The following is a 23,093-nucleotide window of genomic DNA, read 5'->3' as shown; positions in this document are numbered from 1 at the left end:
CAAGGTTCTATGTAGAAACCTGCAGCTGTTCTGAACGGCCTGTTTCAGAGGCGACCTTTTTAACCATGTCATCTTGGAAAAACACAGATTTATGCAGTTTTCACTTTTTCACTGTGAACAATAAACACCCAAAAATGTGAAACCCATGAGAAGTATGAGAATATGCATTCAAAAGATATGGCCCCTTTAAAAGTCCTCACCTGGTCTGACAGAAGCTGCTGCCACACCATGAAGACCTCCTGCAGCTTGTGCCACCTCTCCTCTGTCCAGCGACACACGGCCGCCCAGCGCTCACCCAAAGACTTGACACAGAACAGAAACAAAGATTAATATAACATGGCTTTACTTCTTTTTAAAGTGATAATCTCAAAGATTAGAAGTTTAGAAGTCACTATCTGTCGCCGAATGAGGTAACACAATGGTGATTGAGCCGAACTGATGAAAGCCTTTGCATTTGCAGTATATAGTATTATTACAGACTGGGTTTCTGTGGCGACATTTGCGGAAAAAATCACAAGCGGTGCCCAGTTAGTGACGCGTTTTCCATCACCAAGCATTGGTTTGTCGGCCAGAGAGGGTAGGGGGAGCTAGGCGGCTGCTTTTTCGGTCTCTGCAAGTGTTGCGAGTAAACAGTAATCTACTATGGCTGAACAAACAAAGAAAAGATCGATGACTACAGATACAAAGAAAAAGAAACAAACTCGACGCTCAGATGAAGCAAACAGTCTAAAAAGGAAAGCGACCGTCAGCGAGGAAAATCAAGAGTTACAACCGGAGCCAACCGTGGACGTCACACATGCAACACTGTCTTGATATCTGGGAAGTGTGCTCCTGCAATTACCATTTATCACCACAGGTGTCGCCAAAGAGAACAAAACTGAGAACTTTGAGATTATAACTTTGAGACAGTCGGGTTGAAACCTTACTTGCAGCTGCTCCTCCAGAGCAGCGGTGGCGCTCTCTCCGCTGTTCTCATCGACCACGACAACCATGTGTGTCAGAGAGTTGACCTTCACTTGTTCCGCTTCCAGGTCGTTCTGAAGCTCCTGGAAAGAAACACTAATTCAGCACGGTCACATATTACCCATTAACAGAGCTGGCAGAGACGCCACTCTGCTTTATGGTAACACCATGGAGACGGGGAATGAGTCAGGGAAGAGCAGAAACAAACATGTGACAACCAGATCACATGATTCTGTTTATTCCTGTTCACATTAAACCAATGACTCATTCCTCTCTTACTCCATTCATGCAAGATAAGAGACGTTTTATAAGGGAAGCTTTAATCACTTTGTGCTGCTCGATCTGCTCTTTGTAGAGCTCCACGTCTTGAGCTGTGGGTTCTGTCTCAATCTTCCTGATTCGCTCCTCCGTCAGCGTCAGCCAATCAGAGAGCTGCTGTAGCTGCTGCTGCTGCAGATCCATCAGGACCTCATGAAGTCTGAAGCGGAAGGAAAGTAGGGACAGAGAAACGGATGAGTGCGTGTGTGCAGGAAGAAATTACATGAAAGCTTTGAGTTTTTAAAATGAAACTGCCTGTTCAGCTTGTTATTGAAGTACCTCACAGGGGCACAAAGACGGACAGGAAGTCATGACACACACAAGCAGATATACTTTAAATCAGGGTGAAAGAGCGGACATCCTGAATACAATTTATGAACTGTTTGTGTGTGTGCGTCTAGAGCATCGTAAATCTTGATAACACAGATTGAGTGTAAAACTTGTGAGACCTTGGAGGGCTCAGGGCTTATCAGGTGTCACCTTCACACAGGTTGCAGCCTTGAGCATTCTTCACAGGAAGTGCTCATAAAGATCTGAGGTCACAGTGACACTGACCTCCACAAGGCAGTTTCTGGCTCATGATTTGAGGACGCACCACATAAGTTATTATCCTTATTTTCCTTTTTAGAACATGATAATATCACTAGTTTCACACAAAATAAACTAATACCAGATGTTGTTTACCATTTGCAAAATAAACAACAATAAAAAAGGGTTTACAACACCTCTACAGGACTGAAACTGAACTGAAAAAGTCACTGTCAGTCAAAGCTGGTGTTCTCTGTGATCAATAGAAGCAATAATATTTGAAATTGGCGCCATAGCTGTGGAGAAAGTCGCACAAACAGCTCGTGGTTTCACCCAGCATGCATTGCTCCCCTCCCTCTGAAAGGAACATCCCAGCGAGAGAGTTAAATACTACAGTTTTCGCTGCAGGCAATTGCTCAGAGCGGTACAGAATCTGAAGTACGCCGAGAATATAAAGGTGGATCATAGGGCAGTGAATCGGCAGCGACCTCCTGATTCGATACTATCCCGATAACTTGGGTGCCGATTCTTTAAGTATGGCGATTCGATATTGTGTTTTTTTTTGGGGGGGGGGGGGTTAACACTAGACCGTCACAGACACTTGAATCATACTTTAAGAGACAATGCATATCCAAAAACAATGCACATCACAAGTCAATCTCAGTCTTTAGAGTTTGACTTTAGGCCTACGCAAAAAGTTGTAAAATTAAAGAAAGTCAAGTCAAGTCAAACTTTTTTTGTATAGCACATTTAAAACAACTGCAGTTGGCCAAAGTGCTGCCACCACATCGACGTAATGCCGTAATTGCAGTTAGAAATGACAAATTTATCAAGCGCTGTCCTTGTTGGAAAACTGCTTCTTCTCATATAACATCGCCATTACAACGTAAATACTGATTCAGGAGTCTGCTGGCGATTCAAAAGAATTGCGATACTTAAGTGAAACAATTTTTTTCCATTCCCCGAGTGGATTGTCTAAGAAATCTTCAGGTCTGCAGTCTACATTTCAAACCTGACGATTTTGAACGAGACACGACATCGGAGACGGGCATCCTAGATTGAGAAAGTGTAATTTAGCGAGCTCCCTGGCCTCCACCAGATGACGCGTTTTACGTAGTCTGACGGAGGTTTTCCAGGGCCCATTAGAGAAGCGGATAGCGTCCTCCAAAGGCATAAAGATTGCAATTGTTTTTCTACCATAATGGCATTAGCTCCTCACAATAGCATGACAGGACTGAGGTCGAAAACTGGCCCTTTAAAGCTCCTGTGAGGAACTTTCAGTTTGTGTTGATTTTGGCGCCCCCTGTGGACAAAGCCGTACCTCTTATCTCTTTGCTGATTTTGTCCTGTACATGCTTAAGTGGTGGTTTTTAACAAAAAATGTCATCCTGCTTTCTTTAACAGTCATATGTACTATACATTTTTGCCCTGGAAAATGTAAACAAAGGCAGTGTGCAGTTAATCGCTTCGTCTGACACCTACCCCTTGCCAGCAGTTTCAGCCATTATAAATAACTATATAGAAATAATCAATGTTGTCGCTGATGGTCTGGTTTGTTTTTGTAGGTCATATAGAGACATCAGACTTAATATCAGTCTGTTTCAAAATCAGCGAAAAACTCCTCACAGGAGCTTAAATGTGCTTCTACCTGGCCTGGCGGTCCATGCTGGCCACTCTGAGGCTCTCCCAGCGGGCGTTGAGGAGGCTCATCTGCTCCCGGATTTCATCTTCTTCCTCCTCGATGAGGTTGGCATGGGCGATCAGTTGGTTCCCCGCTTGGAGCACATTACCCACACTGCTCTGGTGCGCTGTCAGCTCCATCATGAAGGCCTTTTTTGGGGGCAGAAGATGACAAAAATGTACTGAAAAACTTTGACTTTGATTACAGAAGTTTTAGTTGGACAATCTGCGTGCTGGAAACAAAGACAAATTAAAGGATTATATATATATAAGAAAGATACCTACAATCTACAGCTTATGTTCGCTAAGTTAAGATAGGCAGTCTCTAACCACATAAGGCTGTTCTTATATTCAGTCTGATATAGAGGCCTTAGGATTCTTATATAATCTCAGGCTCCATGCTGGCACTTGGCAACCACAATCGAACATCTGGATATGATTCTCTCCACCCTCAAACTTCTCCTGGTGTAACACTTAATAACGCCCTGCAGAAGCACTGGGCATCACCTCTGCAACCTTGTATTTGGGACTGTTACTATAGCAACAGTCAGTCAAGCATGTGAGAGTTTCACAAACCGAAGGGCAAACTCTGACAAGTAGCCAACCGAGGCCGATTGCAAAACCAAAAAGGAAGAAGAAGGAATACAAGGGAGGCTTTGAAGGAGTTTTGTTAAGTCTCGGCTCCTCTGAGGAGCTGCTTTTTGCTGGTTCATGTAGTGAGCAATATGCAGAGCAATGAGGCGAGTTATTGTCTGTTTTCCGTGACCTCTCTGGATGAGTAAGCATTTTCGTCTGCACCTCTGAGTACATTGTTTTCGATGAGGCTTAGCCGGAGAAGCTGGAGTAAGTACATGAACAGCAAAGCAGAAACATTTTTTTTTTTTAGACCTCCTGAAAAGCTGTTAAAGAGGCTTTGGGTCTCGTCGCTCTCAGTCTCGCTATTTTCTGCTTTGACCTGCATTCCAGACGTTAGACTTCACAAATATTCACATTTCAGCCAAGGGAAATCCTGCCAAAGCCCCTTTACACACATGCACAGACACAAACCCCGCAGCTACGCCTTCTCGAGCAGGCGAGTCAGCTCTGTGCCAGGGCACCATAGGGTGCTGCGCGGCACGGCAGAATTCCTGGCATTCCCGACATGTACGGAGCATGTACCGCTGGTTGTGGGAGGCCTCTATCTCCGGGGCGCTATCTGCAGTCTCAACAAGGGAGGGAGAGTGCTTACACAAAAAACTGGTGTGCAAGTCAGACATATAATAAGGGGGTCACATCAGGGTGTCTCAACAATTCTGCCTCTAAGTATGATGCTTCATTCGAAACTATACTGCATGCGCTGCACAAGAAATGAATAAATAACATAGCTGTTTGCATCTTTGTTCACATGTGCATGCATGTTCACGTCCCTGCAGACCTCATGTCGACCTGCAGTCCTCCTCCTACCTCGTGCGTGTGAAACTGGTCTTTAACTTCCTCCACGTCGTCCGACACTTCGTCCTGAATGTGCAGGGCGTCCTCGGCCGACAGCAGCCAGGTCAGCACCTCCTCCAGCGTGGTCTGGTAGGTGTCCAGGTCCACCTCCAGCAGGCTGCCCTCCACCCCCCCCTCCGTCTCCGTCAGGGTGCTTGGAGTCTCGGGCCGGGGGCTGCTGCCTGCTTGCTCCATCTGTACATTCTGGAAAAAGACACATTTAAGTTGTGTTTACATAAGGGGTTATCATTACAATGTTAACAGCAAAGTACAAGGCCCTACATTAAAAGATAGCATGGATAAGGAAGAATGTATGTCTCCCATCTTTAAACTGGAAAGAAAACAAGTCTTTGTTCCCTACTTTGTCACATTCACATGGCCAAATCAAATCTCAAACACCTAATTGAAAAGCTTAAGCTCAAAACAAGAGACAAAGACGTCTATGATTTGTCCTTTACGCTGATTTTTATCTGTTGGTACGTTTTAAAATAGACCCAGACATCTAGGCGGGGCCTGCTCTGGAGCACGCAGAGTGACCTGCCCTGTGCTCAGTTAAGAAAAAAAAACAACAACTGCAGGGCCTATTATGGGATGCTGGGAGTTGCCCGTGGCACGCTGGGCAGGTCAATCCTCATTCTAGGAATAGCAGGAAGTGTGACACACAAAGGTATCCTGGGTAAGTTTGGGTGAGCAGACAGAGAGATGGATGGTGCAGATGAAGTAGCTTGGACATTGCCTTTGGGACATGAGGAATGTCTGAATGAATGCAGTGTATTTGAACAACAGCTTCCTTTATCTATCTCCCAAGAGACAGTTTGTTGATACTTTCATGATAATCTCTATAATGAATCTGCTGATCTCGAGAGAACAGCATTGAATCAACTTTTAATTTCCTTGCAAGCTTGGCAAATCTGCTGGAGCTGGAACAAACAGGGAGTAAGTCAAAGATGGAGGAAATGCTAACGCAGGCTAACAAGCCAAATGGGCCTTTGTTTATCAGGCTGCAACTACACAAAGATAATGCCTGCGTCGCGAACTCAGGAAAAGGTCACCTGCTGAAAATACTCAGTGACCTTTCGGATATTACGGAATAAGTTACAGTGAGGCCTTATGTTGGAGCGGTGTAGGCCGGGCAGAGACAAAGACACAAGGAGAGAAGGAGGCAGAGAGAGAGAGGGAGAGAAAACTGCAGCCTCGGTCTATTTATTGACTTGAATGGCTGTTAAATAGCTGCGGTCGGGCTCAACAGAACACTTTATTATCACCAGATGATTTGCTCAGCTCAAGCTCTGCATGAACACTTCTGCAGTTGTGATTCTGAAGCATGTAAAGCATCAACCTGCATTCACATCATCCTAACTTTTAAGGCATTTACGCACTTAAGTTGAGCAGATCTGGAGCAACAATAAATATCTCAAATCAATCAATTCAAATGTTTAAATCTAAAACTAAAAGGCGCAACCAAACACAGAAAGCTTAAACAAAGAGCCTTTATTTTCCCTCCTCTACCAGCAGCATTACGCATCACTTCCTATGGAGAGATGAAGTGTGCCAGGAAAGTAAAAAAACCCCTGTTGGACCAATCAGAGCGCTATTCAAGAAGACTTTTCCAGCTCTCGTTCCAGTACGTGTGAAGTATGTGCCCACGGGCAATAAAAACCTTGAGAGACGGTTTCTGACTTCTGACTACAAAACCTCTTGAAGGAGCTGCCGCTGGGACGTGTGCGAGCGAAAGAGAAAGAGCACAGCGGGCCAGAAAGGGGCTTAAAATTGAACAAAAATCTAATAAAGTTGAACAAATAACCCATTTGGCGGGATGGAGCGCAGTCTGTTGTCGTTACAGCGCAGTAGATGTTAAGAATTAGAGCAGGAGAACAACCACACGTTTGTAAAACAGCAGGAAAGACCGATTGAATCAGCATGTCCAAATATGAGACTCGGAAATCCTCGCAGATGCTACCCATTACACAGTATCACTATGAGCATCCTGCCCAGCAGCGCACACACACATCTTTAATCCTCACATAACCTTCCCTGTCAACCGTCCTCACACACTCCCATTCGCACCAATTTATCCCCCCCCCTCCCTCCCATTTCCTTCCCTCTCTTCACAGCTCTGTTTCCAGCAGCACGCAGCCCGCTCTGTTGGCTAATGTCAGAGGGGTGAGTCATGGCTCTCCTCCCTATTTGCCTGCGCCTGCTGTGCTTTTCATGAGCGGAGCTGGAGAGAGAACGAAGGAGATGGCTTTTTTCAGAGTAGGGGGGGGGTGACTCATTCTATCTGGCAACGCACAATGAGACACTTCACAGTTCTTCCTTATGTGTGCACATAACGGGGCCTGTGGCCTTCAGACTGAATGTTATCAGAGACACAAAACAGCAGCAAAGGTTGAAGCAGTTATGGGGTCACAGTTTTTGTGCAGCAACAGCTTTTCAGTTGTTGCAGGTGAATCACATTTCTCCGTTCAGAGGAAGAGGTAACGGTTTGTTTACACCTGCGCAGGCAGAGGGGCTCAGACAGGCAGTCATTGCTGCTATCAGGCACTGTGTGACTACTATAACAACTGAACCGCATGGATAGAGAGGTGATATTACACTGTTTTTCACTGTTTAAAGGGTTAAACAGTACATGTATATAGTGAAGTCTATGTGCAGCCTACATGTTGGATCCAAAACTCCAATTAAAGTCAATTAAGGAAAGTGTTGGCAGGGTTTCAGCTGTTGGCTGACTACTGCTGCATACTGCTCAGGTTAGCTCAGTTCATACAAAACACAGTCAGCATGGTCTTTATTGCAAACACACAGGAGAGTGCTCCTTCTTGTATTAAGTAAAATCACCACTTCCACCAAATTCCTGTTAAGAGATTTCAAAAGGTTGCCTGCAGATTTAAAACAGGAATAACAAACCAGTGTGAATTTTGGCAGCTATTTTAGATTTAATATTAGTCTTACCTAGTCAAAACCTAGTATGTGGCTGACCGCATCAGGTCAATGTGCGCTTTTGTGGGCAGTGTGTTACAAGTACTGTCCTTATGAGGTCGATGACAACGTGTTTGAAAGCAGGTGCGGGATGCGGACGTAGGTGAGGACAGCGGAGGAGCAGCCCCGCCTACTCCCCGAACAAAGTATCCAGAGCCGTATAGACAGAGAGTGGTGTCAGTGGAGGTCAAATATGCTCCATGATCCGCCATTGAGATGTCGCAGTTACTCAGTCACATACAGACCCACGTGTAGTGCTGACCCCGGCGGTCAGCCAAAAATGCTTATTAGTTTTAGTCACATTTTAGTTTTAGTTTTTTATTGGCCGACAACTCAAAAGATTTTAGTCCGCTTTTAGTCAATAAAAAGTCCCCCCATCCAGTCTCCCTTGTTTTTCCAGTTTGCTTCAGGTAAAATGAACACTTTAAATTTCAGCAGATCATCCATACAGTAAATGAACAACGAAGACACCGTATCTTAAGATTACTTTTCATCATCGCTTCCCATTTAAAGAGTCTAACTGAAGCAGACAGACGATGATCGCTCCTTTTTGTGCGGAAGAAGCGTCAAATGCCGCGTAAAACACCCCTTTTTCTGTGAGCGCACACAGAGCCCGGAGCAGAAAACCTGTAATCTCTAACTGGTGTTTGAGGCTTTAAAGTGTCATGGATTTTAACTGTCCGACAGCCCACCACTTACATTTTATTTCTGTCTCATTAACGAAAACAAAACATTCGTGTCGTCAGAGTTTTTATTATCAACGATCTATTTTTAGCTTGTCAACATGTCGTCTTCGTTGTGGAATAAAGATTGTTTTGTCATTATTTTCATTCACGAAACACAGTTACAAACACCCTAATAGCTGTTATCTGTGCAGTTATAACACTATACACAAAATGCACAAGTCAACTACAGAGTTGTTCATACGTGCACATGTGTGCATTTGTGGTTTTGTAATTAAGTGAGAGAAATGCTGTCTTTTAAATTGCTTGCTGACTACTGCAGATTGGTTTTGTGGTTTCATTTTACAGCATGAGTTATGGCCGTCGGGCAGGTGTTAAGTATTAGAGTTATTCAAAATAAAAGGAGGTGAAGTCTTGTGCCAAAACATACTGAACAGAGAAAAAGGTTTGGGAATGAAGAACAAGTTCTGGTTCTAAACTTATAAACACCAGATATTTGTTAAAAAACAAGCTTTCTGATTCGTGAAGTTTATTCTTCCTGTGCTTCTGTCTACATTTCTGGTGAACAGCTGTGCATTTCTGCACATAAAAGAGCACCTTGAATTCCTTATAAACCAGATGTGTGTGCACCGTCCGTGTGAGCAGCTTGTGTTGTATATTTTACCTGAGCGCTGAGGCCTGGACCCGACTCCTCCGACTCCACTTTGTATTTGCGTGGCAGCGTCTCCACTTCTCTGATGGACTCCATGGTCACGTCTTTGGGCAGCACGGCGAACAGCGACGTTATGTACATGATGATGGACTTCTTATCTGGTAGCTGCACCGCCACATCTGGGAAAGAAGGGACGGGGGGAAAGTGGGGCAGAAGGATGAGATAAACAAATGAGCATGAGAAGCAGGAGGAGGGGGGTAAAGAGGTGAAAATTGCATGAGGAGAAACGCAGCATGGAAGATGGAGTGAGATAACAGTTAAGGATGACAAGAGGAGATTAGATGGGGAGGGAGGTGAGAGGGGAGGAAGAAAAAGGCAGGTTGAGGCGAGTTGTTCTGATTAAAGCTGGCTTTGACTCAGGTCAGGTGTGACTGCCTCTCCATCATGACATAACAAGAAGTGTCTGAATGCAGCTCGAGTATGTGTACAGGTGCTGCAGGAACACTGCAAACACAGCTTCTTAGTAATATTCAGCCAAAGACAACAACAAGGTATTTACTCCTTCGTGAGTTTATCCAGCTGCTGGCAGGGCATGAAGGTTTGCGTCTTGCACACAGACTGTTTTAATATGGAGGGAATTTAAACAGTAAAATAAACGTCAATCAGTATGCAAGTTTTATTTTTTGGGAGTACTATAAAAGGTATTAGATATGTGACTTTTCTTCTGCGTCCACAGATTTTTTTGTCCAAATAAAGACCTATGTTTACAGTGTGGGAATGTGTTACTCAAAGTGCTGATACCTTCAGGATCCAGTAGCCTCTCTATAGCCAGCTGGTCTTTGGCGACAGTGAAGCCATGGTCCAGTCTCTCCACAGGGCTCATTCTGACCACTTTATCCCAGCTGAAGGCATTCGGCCTGAAAACACACAGAGCAGCAGCGATCAGAGCGGCAACATGGAGACAGTAACATTCAAATAATCAACATCAGGGTTTCCCACACAGAGACTTAACGTGGGCGGGCCGCTCAGGTATATTCGAGGACCTGTTTTAAGTGTTTTTTTATTCATCCGAGAGAAGGTCGCAACCCGCGATCGATTAAATAGTGGCTCTGGGCAATCTAGCCCCTCCCCTATCTGTTTGTTCTGATATCCCGGGGAGGTTTCACCTACTGAAAGTCACACATGCAAGAAACACAGAGAGAGACAAGCACATGCGTGTATTGCGTTGAAGACTTGCTAACTCTGGATATTTTTTAAGGGTTGACACGAATGCATCGAAGCTTCAATCCATTTTTTTTTCCTTTTTGACCACAGACGTACACACGGATCTGTGTTTCTCGGGCTCTGTACCTGGCTTGATAAGGTCGCGATCTGTCCGTATTTCCGTGCACAGTTACTATAAAGTATAAACTACGTCTCCACATGCTGTGAATGACACGAGCAGGAGCTGTTACCAGCGATCAGTTCATCATAGTTTATAATAACGCAGTGCAGGGAGGACACAGACATTTAATAATGTGGATCTGTGTTAATCACGCAGATCTTTCTGTCTGTCTGTCACTGTTAACAGAGACTCCAGTCTGCTGTGTAGTTCATATATTTCACACAGAGCTGTAGAGGAGCATCAGGCTTCATGATCAAACTAAGTTGTATATCATCGTGACCGCGATCACCCGCTCCCTCCCTCCCTCCCTCCCTCTATGCTTGTGCTTTCCCCTCTCAGCGCTGCGAGTCTGCATCACAGTTTTTATTATAATATCTAATGACAGTGAATGAGGCTCCTTGTATAGTCACAGGGCCTAAGGCTGTAATATATTTAATCAGAGTACCCCGCCCATACCACCACGAGTATATTTCAGACCTGTGGGAAACACTGAACATACATCTTTTAATTTGACTTGAACCTTTTAAATACACGTTTACCTTTTCTTTTTTTTTTTTAAAACTCGAGGTCCAGATAAAAAGACAAAATGATACAATAAATAAAGCACAATAATAATTAATGGTTTAATACACAGAAATTCTTATAAGTCTTATAAGGAGGTCTCAGAAGGAGGCATCTGTTCCAGTGTCTCCAGAGCTGTGTTTGGAAGCACGTAGTACTACATCTGATGTTTAACAATACCAAGATGATAACGTTCTCTGAGGCACTGAACAGAGACATCTTTAATTCATCCGTACACATACCAAACCTGCGTGAAAGAACATTCGCATACATCTTGCGGCATTGCCCGTTTATATCATCATCATCTGTTATAAAATGTCTGAGATATTTCACCGAGATTATTACCAGACATTGTGTCAGGAGAATTCAGCCTTTTATCCTCTTTGGTGCAACAGATCAAGACTCCTACTGGCATTATATATAACATCATGTTCAGCACCATATACTGAACAAACAGTCAGCAGCTGCTGGAGGCCAGCACTGCTTGGACTAAAGACCACAAGATCCTCTGCATCAGACCATTACCAATCAAACAGCTGCTTGGACAGATCATCAATATAAAGATTAAAAGAACTGGGGACAAAATTCCCCTCCATCTGACACCGTTACTAACCCCAAATGGAGCTGAAACTCTACTGCCCCATTGTACTTAATGTGTTATTTTATTTACTTAAGTACTAACAGTGAAATAACTCAAATGCTGGACAATACTTGACCTTTTCCTGAGCACATTTCCTTGTGTACAGCATTATATTTTAAGCCTATATGAGCCCTCTGATCAGAAAAGACTCTTTCAGTCATGGCGCAGCAGAGACTTGTGTTGAGGCCAGTCGGGTGTGGAATGTGTGTGTTCAGTGATCCACCTAAACCCCGGCCCAGGTCTAAACCAACACTGGCCTTTCTCACAGCTCACAGGCCTGTTTGTGTGTAAGAGTGTGTGTGTGTGTGTGTGTGTATGTGTCAGGAGTAAGGACAAGGGGTTACAAAAAGGGGGGAAAACACTCTGACGCTTCCCTCGGCCTCTTTCTTTCACGCACAACAGCACACACACACACACACACACAGCGAGCGTGTGCAAACAGTGACATGGCAGGCGTAAACAGAGTAAGTGAAGCAGTGTACACACACCCGGCAGGCACTGACCTGTCAACCTGACCTCCCGCCACTTGCACAGGCTGGGTATCCACACAATCTCTCCCTCTATCTCTCACACACACAGAAAGGCTGCTTCACATCTGCAATTCTAAATTCCAGGCGCTGGTTTCTTTGCGGCATTTGAAGGTCTCTGTGTTGAGTGTGATTTACATTCAGAGTCAAAGGGCAGATGTCAAGAATGCAATGTCAACTGAGAGCCGACAATTCATCTCGGAGCAACAAATATCGCAACTGAGGGCGAGCTTTCAGTCATGGGAAATGCAGTCTCACAAAAACACGTCCGCAACAGCTCAACGATACTCAAACTAAATGTACCAAAACATAAACATTAAATCATGCAGTTAAAAATGTTCTCCATGCTCCAGTACCCCTCTCTGAGTCCACGACCCCTCACCTGAAGTGGTGCAGGATGCTGTTGAGAGCCAGGCCGTCGGCCCAGCTGGTGGTGAAGTTCAGCACATTGACTTCTGGGTAGGAGCGGGTGCACTGTCGTACCCAGCTCAGTAAGATCTTCTCACTGTTTGTCTGCTGCAGGTTGGACATGATGTCCTTCATGATGTCTTTCACCTGCATGGACGTAGAGAGGCGCACATTAGAAGAGCGAAAAGATGCAAGTTGGCACATTTTTATTGAATGTATTTACTTGGATTCACATAGTTGGTCATAATATTAATGCAAGCTGCTTTATAGTTTATGTTTTGTTTATATGGAAGTCTAGTTAACTACTCTACCTGTGTCTGTTTAAATTTTGCAGGTCAGCCTTACACAAAGCAGCGGATAATAAACGTGTTCACATGCATGACTGCACGTGTGCACAACAATATGAATGATTTTCCATCATCGCTTTTTGATCCCTCAGGATCATCAGTGTATTGTGAGTCCACAGTCAGTCAGTCAGTCAGCAAACAGTAATGAGTGGTTGTGTGTAGAGTGGAAAGAAAAGGTGCTGCACATGCATGCATGCTCACCTGCCAGTGAAGGATAATACTCCAGATGAGGCCCAAGGTCAGCTTACGGTTCCCATCAACAATATCTGTCCCTCCGATGTTCACCAGATCAACCTGAAAGATATGACGAATAACGGGACAGAGGGTCTTTAAAAATGTGTAGTTTACAATACAAGCAGTGGTACAAAGTTGTGTGTTAATGTAGAATAAATTTAAATGTTGAGTTGATTAATTGGAAAGCCACCCAGTTGCACATCATACAAAACTATAGCTGTAATTATAATATCCTTTATAATTTAAGCTGGTAATCATTTATGTAACAACACGATTAAACCTCTGTTAAAGTGACAGCAAAGTTCCATTATTCAGTAGGCTAAAAAATACCGCTCCAAATCTTAATGAGTTTCCACACTGTTACAGCTGAATACTTCAAGCATTTACCCCACACAGTGGATCACACCACCCTAATTACACCCTCCCAATGCCCTCCTGCAGCCATGTCCGACACGTACCATATGAAGTGCGGCTAAGGGCAGACTGGTTATATATAAACATTTTGAAGAGGATCAAGCCACAGAGTGGAACATGAGGTCAAGTGTCTGGTTAAACTAAAAAGTGACCTATCTGCCTACTGCAGAGCCGACCTTTGACCCATCTCCAGTCCCAATTAGCTCCGTCATGCCACATCACTCCCGCTCTCATATATGTTACATCACGCTTTCGCATCTGTTTCGCAGCTGAAGACGAATATGATGTCTGGCTCTTCGCAGTTTAAAGTGGGAAAGCATCACTTTCTGTGCTTCCCAGTCCACACATTAATATTTCAACCAGAAAGTGTGTGTATCTTTAAGTCCACACATTAATATTTAAACCAGAAAGTGTGTGTATCTTTAAGTCCACACATTAATATTTAAACCAGAAAGAGTGTGTATCTTTAAGTCCACACAATACTGAAACCAGAAAGTATCAGTGAAAGAATCCATGATGATAGGACTACCAGAAAGGGGGTGTTGGTTTAAGTCCCCACATCATTATTTAAACCAGAAAGTGTGTGTATCTTTAAGTCCACACAATACTGAAACCAGAAAGTGTGTATCAGTAGAAGTATCCACGACAATAGGCAAACCAGAAAGGAGGTGTCTGTTTAAGTCCCCACATCCATCTATGAACCAGAAACTGTGTGTATTTTCAAGTCCACACAACAATTCTGAAAAGTACCCACGACATTAGGACAACAAAAAAGGGGGGTGTCAGTTTAAGTCCCCGTATTGATATTTAAACCAGAAATTGTGTGTCGCAAAAGTCCCCACAACGTTAGGAAAACCAGATAGTGTGTCAGTACAAAAGTTGCTTTTTGTAAGCACCACATTTTTCTACATTGTTATGACCGCTGCTCTTAAGATACAGCTGTCGACTGTTACGTAAACGACCAAAGTTAAGTCAAGTTTTTCCATGACATCAAAGACAAGCACATTTCAATGATACATGTGGTTTCTTTACTCTCATTAGAAACATCAAATACTATGGTATCTAATTATTTTCAAAAACATCTAAGCCCTTATTTCATGGGACTTCAAAGGCCCATGGGAAGTGTGCCCTTCGCTGCCAGCTGACAGTCTGTGGCTCTTGCAGGAGCAAAAGCAGCAAGAGTTGCACGCTGACTCCAGCCTCTGCTACTTCCCATGATAAGGTCCTGTCCATCATCTCTTACTGCTAGGGTCAAGGCATTAAGACCAACTATTATACACAGTGTGGGAAAATATTAAAATATATGACGCAATTGTACAAACCCACAGTAAAACATGTACTCTTGTATAGTTACAGGAAGTGTGACTGGTTTGATCAAGCCATTCCCAGCTCAACTGGGAATGTTCACTTCTCTAGTCGTGTCAGAGTTTGTTATGTATCATAGGTTTTTACTTCAACAAAACACAACAGCTGCTAATTTTTTGTTCAACATGGTTCCTTCTTTCTGGCTGTGCTCTGCTGTTGTGTGTGGCTGAAATGAAACCTGCAGACTCTGACTTTAATCACACCTTGTTAAGAACCACTGATTTGCATCATTAACCAAACATTGTGTGACATGACAAAGCTTTTAAAACAGCAGGTACTCACATTATTTTGATGCAGGACTTGAAGTACTTTGTTGACGTTGTTGAGAGCGTGCACTCTGGTGGAGCCTCTTTCTTTGGTCTGAGGAAGAGGAAATAAAACACATATCAGTAACAGCAGGTTCACTAGCCAATCAGAAGGCTGCAGGGATTTAGCACTTCATAAAATGTGGAGTAATTCCTTCATTTAGAGGAAACATAAATTGGAAATTGAGTCCATGCTACTTTTACGTGTAGAATAACAGTAAATGTTGTAGCCCTAGGCCACAGCAGGGTCTAAAATGTACAATGTGAGGCCTTGCTGCACCAGGAAGCTCTGCCATCACTCAGCAGAGTGTTTCTCTCCATACATTCAGCACAGCCATTATCCTATCAGCAGGGTCCACGGGCCAACTTATGGAAAGAATGGCAGCATGAAGAGCTGCCAACTGCAAATCCCTTTTAAGTCTTCACATACCTCGGCCTCTCATTAGCACCCAATTATAGCATTATTCTGGTATCAGAGAGAGTATGTGTGTGCGGATGTGTGTGCGTACATGTGTGTGTGCATGTATGGCATTGAGACAGTTAGCACTTAGTACGGCTGCAGGTGCTGGAAAGCAGATACGCTGCTGAAGGGGTGACAGCGAGGCGACTGATGCAACGGGAATACCAAGTGTGCTTGTAAGTACATGGTGGGTCACTAGAGACAGACAGACATATACTAGGGCTGACAATATAAAAATCTATGGATCCTGCTTATCAATGATCAGTGTTTTATTGTGAGGCTGCACACAAAGCATCAATTTAAAGGAGCAGTTCGCCCATGGAAAAAGCCTCTGTCAGGCAAAGCTGGTGTTCTCTGTAATCAATAGAAGCAATAATATTTGAAATTGGCGCCATAGCTGTGGAGAAAGTTGTACAAACAGCTCGTGGTTTAGCTCATTCTATATTCCTACAACACCCAGCATGCATTGCGCCCCTCCCTCTGAAAGGCCCAGCGAGAGACGCTGGAGTGAAATACTACCGTTTACGCTGCAGGCGATAGCTCAGAGCGGTACAGAATCCAAAATACGATGAGAATAAACCGGTGGATTGTCCAAAAAATCTTCAGGTCTGCAGTCTACATTTCAAACCTGACGATTTTGAATGAGACATGACATCGGAGGTGGTGTCCTAGATTGAGGAAGTGTAGTTTGGCGAGCTCCCTGGCCTCCGCCAGATGATGCGTTTTACGTAGTCTGGCGGAGGTTTTCCAGAGCCAGATAGCATCCTCCAAAGGCACAAAGATTGCATTTAATTTTCTACCATAATGGCATTAGCTCCTCATAATAGCATGATATGACTGAGGTTGAAAATTGGTGAACTGGCCCTTTAAGTGCTTTCCAATCAAAGCTTTGAGGAGGATAAACTTAAATATCCAGCTGAATAATATACACGCAGGAAAAAAACAAAAAAATACAGGACAAAAGTTCAGTCAACAAAAACAGAAGATATTATGTGCTTGCAAAACATCCGTTCTTCATTTAGCTGTTTCTATTCAAGGATCCAAAATACATCTGCTGAGGCCCCTTGTGTAGCACTAATATTTACATTGGATTTAAAGTTAGAGTTTACATGAGGTAACACGTGCTTGTATTAACTCGAGTGGCTGCAGAAGTCATGTTTCAGCTGCAAAAACACTCCTGTAAAAACAATGCTTTAAAAAAAGGGGGAAATATTTTAGTGGTGTTTCCACCCATGCTTGAAATCATTGTTTTCCAGCTCAATAAAATGCTCTCACAAAGGACATCATGTCTTTTACGTCAGGGTCCAAATGAGGTCAAACTTTGGCGGGTGTGTAAGAATACAGATTGCTTAATAATAACAAGAACAAGTGGTAGTGAAGATAAATAAATCTCAGGGCTTTTAGCCTGAGATGACTCGTCTGAAACACCATACACACAAACTCACCAGCACAGTGCCAGTGAGACCCTCCAGCAGGTCCAGCAGCTTCCTCCCGTCCCTCAGGTCGGAGAACATGTCTTTGATGGGTGTCTTCCCCGTCTGAGTGGAGAGAAAAAGCACAGTGGGTAGGTTTTGCATTATTTTTCTTGAAGATGTGAGCAGCAGAGTGGCTTCACCTCAGAGATATAAATCCAGAAACACATCAACAAACAAGGCAGGCAATTAACACACTCAGATAGTAACATTTCAGGGTTGATATATTGACAATGAATCGACTTCAGGTGTAGCCATTAGCCATTAACAGTAACAGACAGATTGCCCCTTACAGGAAACCTGGATGTCAAAGAGGACTTAAAAAGGCCTTCATTTTACAAGCTCATTAAAAGTGCTGATATGAGGAGTTCAACAACCCCACACTGGCCCTAAACCTGAAACACGATGCAGCTACTATAAACAGAGAATCGTGGAGGGATTCAGAGAGCTCCTAATATAGAAAAGACAAAGAGAAAGTCTGGCACGTTGTGAAAAAAAAAACTATCATAGCCATTGAAATTAAAAAACAATCGGAGCCATCAAAGAAAGAGAAGATTGAAAGTGAAACTAAGAGCATTTAAGAGCTTTAGGGATTATCTTGTCATGTATTTTGGGCTAAAAACAACTGCATATATCTAACACAGTCTTTATAAGAATAAGGAGACATAAACAGGACCACACACATAGAGCCATTAGCGTTCTGAAAGCATTTGTTACCGGGTAGAATAATGGACAAAGACATGTACAAAAATATGTGTTTAGTTCATTGTTGCATTCAGGTTCTGTGCTTCCTTTTGTCAAGTTAAGTTGTCAAGCAGTTGGACATTTCACAATTTCCATTTAAATGAATAAATGTGTGTTAAATTAAAAGATTAAAGGAATTAAGTAAAAGATATCTTCATTATCATTTGCATCATAACAATCTGCCTGTCAATCTTGTTCTGTCACTATGGCGACCTTAGGGTTTGAATGTTGCCATATTCCAAACTATATTCCGGAGCTGTCACTCTTTAAACAGAAGGTAATTCAGATCATATCAGTCAGTTCACTCTCAGCTTGCGTGAGCACAACCAACAACTAGATATCTGTCAGCATTTCTACAACTGTTGGAATAATTATCTGTAAACCTGTAAGTTACAAGCAGAAGGTTTCCTGTTGCAACATGGAGGAGTACACCCCCATCGAACCTTCAGACCTCCAAGTCTTCAGAGGCTGCCAGCTGTCCTCCACGTCTTCCGACTATATTGTTGAGGACTTGGTTGGAAATGGAGCCTTTGCTCGAGTTGCAAAGTGTGTTAAGTCAGCCACTAACGAGACCGTGGCTCTGAGGATAACAAAGTTAGTCTCAGAGTCTTACGCAAAAGAAGAGGAAGAGACCCTGCAAAAGCTGAAGGCCTTCGATCCCGACATCTGGAACTTTGTAAGGTGGGAAAGCTCGTTCACCTACAAGGGGCATCTGTGTCAGGAATTCGAGCTGCTGGACATGAGTCTCAGAGACTTTGTAAGCATGAGACCGACCTGCTCCCTTCACCTGAAAGAGATCCGGCCAATCTTACGTCAGGTGGCCAGAGCTCTGGAAGCTCTGAGGAGCTTGGAGATCGCTCATACTGATCTCAAACTTGAGAACATAATGCTGGTTGACCATGCAAGGCAGCCATTCAGGGTCAAAGTAATCGACTTTGGCTCTGCCTGCAATGTCTCGAGACAACCCAAGGGCTCATATCTTCAGACCAGGTGGTACAGGGCTCCAGAGACCATCCTAGGCCTGGCCTGTAACGAGACCATAGACATGTGGTCCCTTGGCTGCATTGCTGCTGAGCTTTTACTTGGCTTCGCGCTCTACCCTGGAACCTGTGAATATCAGATGCTGTGGTTTATAACACGAACTCAAGGTCAGCTGCCACAGTGCTTCCTCGATGCCGGACTCAAAACGAGCCTCTTTTACCAGAAGACCTGCTCAGATGTGTGGAAAATAATGACACCAGAGGAGTATGGATTAACCCTATGGTGCAACCGCACGTTCAGCTCCCTGGATGACTTGAAGGAGGTCCAGCGGATGCCACAGACTCATCTATCAGAAGCAGAGGCCATGGCAGATAAGGCTGATCTGGAGAACTTTGTGGAGCTGGTCAAGCAGATGCTGCAGCTGGATCCCATCCAGAGAATAACACCCAGCCAGGTGACGCATCATCCTTTTCTGGAAACCAGAAAGAGGGCCTTTGTCGAAACTTTCCAGGGATGCACCAGACGTCCAGAGAGACCCTTTCCTCCAAGGAAAAAGAAGAAGAACTGTGGAGGACGCTCTCGGGTAAAAAGGACCCGCAGTGAAATGTCAGAGGGCAGCCTCTTCTTTGCGGACAGAAAGAAGAGGAGGATGACTCCAGACACAGAGCTACCGAGCACCTCTAAAGATGGTCCTTCCACCGTCAGACCTCAGAAGAGGAAAGAGAAGGCCTCAAGGTCAGAGAGTGACACCAGAGACTCAGGCTGCACCCCAAGAGAGACCAAGAGGAAGAAAGAGGAGAGTGAGACAAACTCCGTCACTAAGATCTGGATTGTTGGAGACAGTTACATTAAACGAGGGGAGGAAGCAGCGTACCAGAAGTTTGGGGAGAATCTTGGACTCCATGCCAAAGTGAAGTGGTTTGGCAAACCTGGCAGGCTCTGGTGTGGTGTCCTTCCCACTTTTTATACAAAGACGTCCACACAGAGTCCACCTGACATTTTAGTCGTACATGCCGGTGGCAACGATCTGGGACGGCTGCCCGCTAAGGCACTTGCATCGAGAGTGAAGAGAGACCTGATGAAGCTCCATGCAGACTTTCCGTCTATGACAATTGCATTTTCCTGCATCAACAAGCGGCAAGCCTGGAGATACGGAGAGCCATGGAGGATGAATAAAGACAGGAAGACCGTCAACAAACACATCAGGAGAAATGTTGGACACTTTGGCGGTGAATTCATTGAACATCCCCTCCCGAGACGCAGAGGCAAGAATGTGTTTGTTGCAGATGGAGTGCACTTCACAGAGGACGAGCAAGATCCTTCAGAGGGGCAGCATGTGAATATGAATGTTTGTTTGTCTGTATGTCAGCAATAAATACAAAAATAAAAATGCAGCAAAAAGTGATTTTTCAGTGCTGAATTGTTTAAAGATGTACAGATTATCTGACATCTGAATGGGATTATCTTCTGTCCTTTTCATGTTGGTTTAAAACTATCAATCAGTCCAATTCTCAACACATACATCCTTCTTAAAAGACCTCAGCAGCGCTGTGTAACAGATCAAAAGATCGTACTGCCTCCATTTTATATCTTTTGGAACTCACAGAAAACCTATAAAAATAACGCAGACACTGTCCTCTGCTTTGGAAACTAAATGTGGCTATTTCGCTACACAGACAGTATATATAGGTTTAAAAGAGATCGATGTTAATAAAGACATTGAAATGATGTTTGAAATTAACTACTAACTCATTATTAGGGACATTTTTCAGCCAGCTTAACTTGCTAGTGAGATACTCTGTGTTTTTATAATTCAGTCATTTATTCTTGATGTGTTTACAGTGTTTAAAGTGATAATCTCAAAGATTTTCATGTAAATAAATATCTGTTAAGTCTCTATCTATCACTGAATGAGGTAACACAATGGTGACTGAGCCTATGGCCCACTGATGAAAGCCTTTGCATTTGCAGCATAAAGTATTATTACAGACTGGGTGTCTGTGGCAACTTTCACAAAGAAGAATCACAAGCAGCGCCCAGTTAGTGACGCGTTTTCCATCAGCCAGCAGTGGTTGGTCTGCCAGAGAGGGTAGGCGGAGCTAAGTGGCTGCTTTTCGGTCTCTGCAAGTGTTTCGAGTAAACAGTAATCTACTATGGCTGAACAAACAAAGAAAAGATGGATGAAAATAAGTGAAAATCCAAAGAAAAAGAAACAAATTCAATGCTCAGATGAAGGCAAACAGTCTAAAAAGGAAAGCGACCGTCAGCGAGGAAGAGTTACAACCGGAGCCAACCGTGGACGTCACACATGCGACACTGTCTGGATATCTGGGAAGTGTGCTCCCGCAATTACCTTTTATCACCATAGGTGTCACCAAAGAGAACGAAACTGAGATCTTCAAGATTACAGCTTGAAACCACAGGGGGATATATACATGAGAAATATCAACAAGAAAATTCAAACACAGAAATCAGTCATTAGAAAAGCTTTTCATCAGAAAAATTCTAAATATTTTAAGACAAAGGAAACCACTTCTGTCACTCCTTCAAGTCTTTCATTCTAATATAGCTTAGCTTTTTATCATTACATTCCTGTGGTCTGAATACATTTGCATTTTACACATTGTTTTGCCTGTTGGAGCAAGTTTGGCGTTACCTTGGAGAACTGTGCATTTATCCATTTGGTGAACGTTTTCTTCTGTACAGCATCATGCTCGTCTGTGGAACAGAGAGGAAGAAGAGTTATCAAAGAGGTGAAAAGGTGTATCAAAAACAATCAGTTGAAGGTATGGTCAGCAAAGAACATTGTTGACACTAAAAAGCCATTTCCACAGGTATTTTTCAGGGATATCACAGGCATCACAGCTTAAAAGCATCAGAGCATTGCTGGAACACAAGGTAGGCAAGAGGTGTATTTGGATGCTAAACATCAACAGCTGTGTCGTGTCAGAAGCAAAGGTAACACACCAGGTTCTCGAAAAAAAAACAAAAAAAAACACTCAATGCTCATGTATAATGCGACTCTGGTCTCCGAACATAGTTTTGCAAATATTTCACATTCTCTTCCCCCCTTCACTCCCTCCCTGCTTCTTCTTTCCTCCCTCCATCCTGGCTATCTGAAAAGGCCTCATTGTGTGTCAGGCAGAGGGTCAGCTGCTTTGAAGTGCCTGGACGATGGCTGACTCCGGTAACGGGTCAGAGTCGCTCGTACAACGACCTGGACTTTTGTCATTACTTTACCCCGTTATTGAAAGAACACAGAGGAAAACAATACATTTACAATTTATCTTTAGCTTGGGACGTAAGAGTAAACTATACAAAATCACAAATCTGAATAAATATTTTTATCAACTAAAGATTAGAATTGGTGGCACAAATTGAGTCAGTTAATCCTTAATAAAAATGAGGCCTCTTCAGACGTCTAACAGCATTATTTCGCTTCAGCTTAAACAGCAGCCACTGAAGTAAGACCAGCATCTGTCCCAACACTGATCATACTGAGCTGAGGGTATTGGCCAGATGATACCTATACACATTAAATCGTCAAATTTATCCATTGCGTGGGGTGCTAGTTTAGCTCAACGGTTAAAATCCTGCACATACAGAGGCTGAAATCCTCGATGTGGCGGCCCCGGGTTCGACTCCCACCCTTACCCCCTTGCCCTCTTTCCGACACTATCCACCGTCCTCTCTCTGTTGATAAAGGCATACAAGGCCCACATAAAAAAAAAAATTAAAAAAAAGTCCATTGTGTTCTATTAGTTTCCTCCTGTAAGCTAACTTTCAGGTGATAAGCTACTGCTTTTAATCAGCTCTTCGTGCAGGGCTTTTAATTTGAAGGCACTAGTAGTTATATGTTACAAATGCAGCTGCAACCTTGTATTAATGTATAAAGGAATAATGCCAGTAAGTTCCATAATGCAAGGCAGTTACTTACATTTTAAATTTGAGGTATTTTTACTATTACTATTATACTGT

General features: G+C 43.5%; 1 protein-coding gene across 1 annotated transcript in view; it reads right to left on the bottom strand.

Annotated features, from left to right (window-relative positions):
* The window catches only part of utrn (utrophin), a 221,842-nt gene that overhangs the window by 177,888 nt on the left and 20,861 nt on the right, over positions 1-23,093 (bottom strand). The window contains exons 3-14 of the mRNA XM_069657396.1: positions 21,772-21,833; positions 17,364-17,456; positions 15,436-15,513; positions 13,342-13,434; positions 12,768-12,940; positions 10,075-10,190; positions 9,286-9,452; positions 4,933-5,163; positions 3,458-3,639; positions 1,291-1,441; positions 927-1,046; positions 201-302 (exon numbers count right to left, since the gene is read on the bottom strand). Coding sequence (XP_069513497.1) covers positions 201-302; positions 927-1,046; positions 1,291-1,441; positions 3,458-3,639; positions 4,933-5,163; positions 9,286-9,452; positions 10,075-10,190; positions 12,768-12,940; positions 13,342-13,434; positions 15,436-15,513; positions 17,364-17,456; positions 21,772-21,833 — 1,568 coding nt within the window. The remainder of the gene's footprint in view (positions 1-200; positions 303-926; positions 1,047-1,290; positions 1,442-3,457; positions 3,640-4,932; positions 5,164-9,285; positions 9,453-10,074; positions 10,191-12,767; positions 12,941-13,341; positions 13,435-15,435; positions 15,514-17,363; positions 17,457-21,771; positions 21,834-23,093) is intronic.

This window comes from Semicossyphus pulcher, unplaced genomic scaffold (genome assembly GCF_022749685.1).
Source record: "Semicossyphus pulcher isolate SPU_LCO1_2020_fin unplaced genomic scaffold, fSemPul1.0.p SCAF_11, whole genome shotgun sequence".
NCBI classification, from domain to species: Eukaryota; Metazoa; Chordata; class Actinopteri; order Labriformes; family Labridae; genus Semicossyphus; species Semicossyphus pulcher.
Note: the sequence above shows the minus strand (reverse complement) of the source record. Positions and strands in the feature narration are given on the sequence as shown.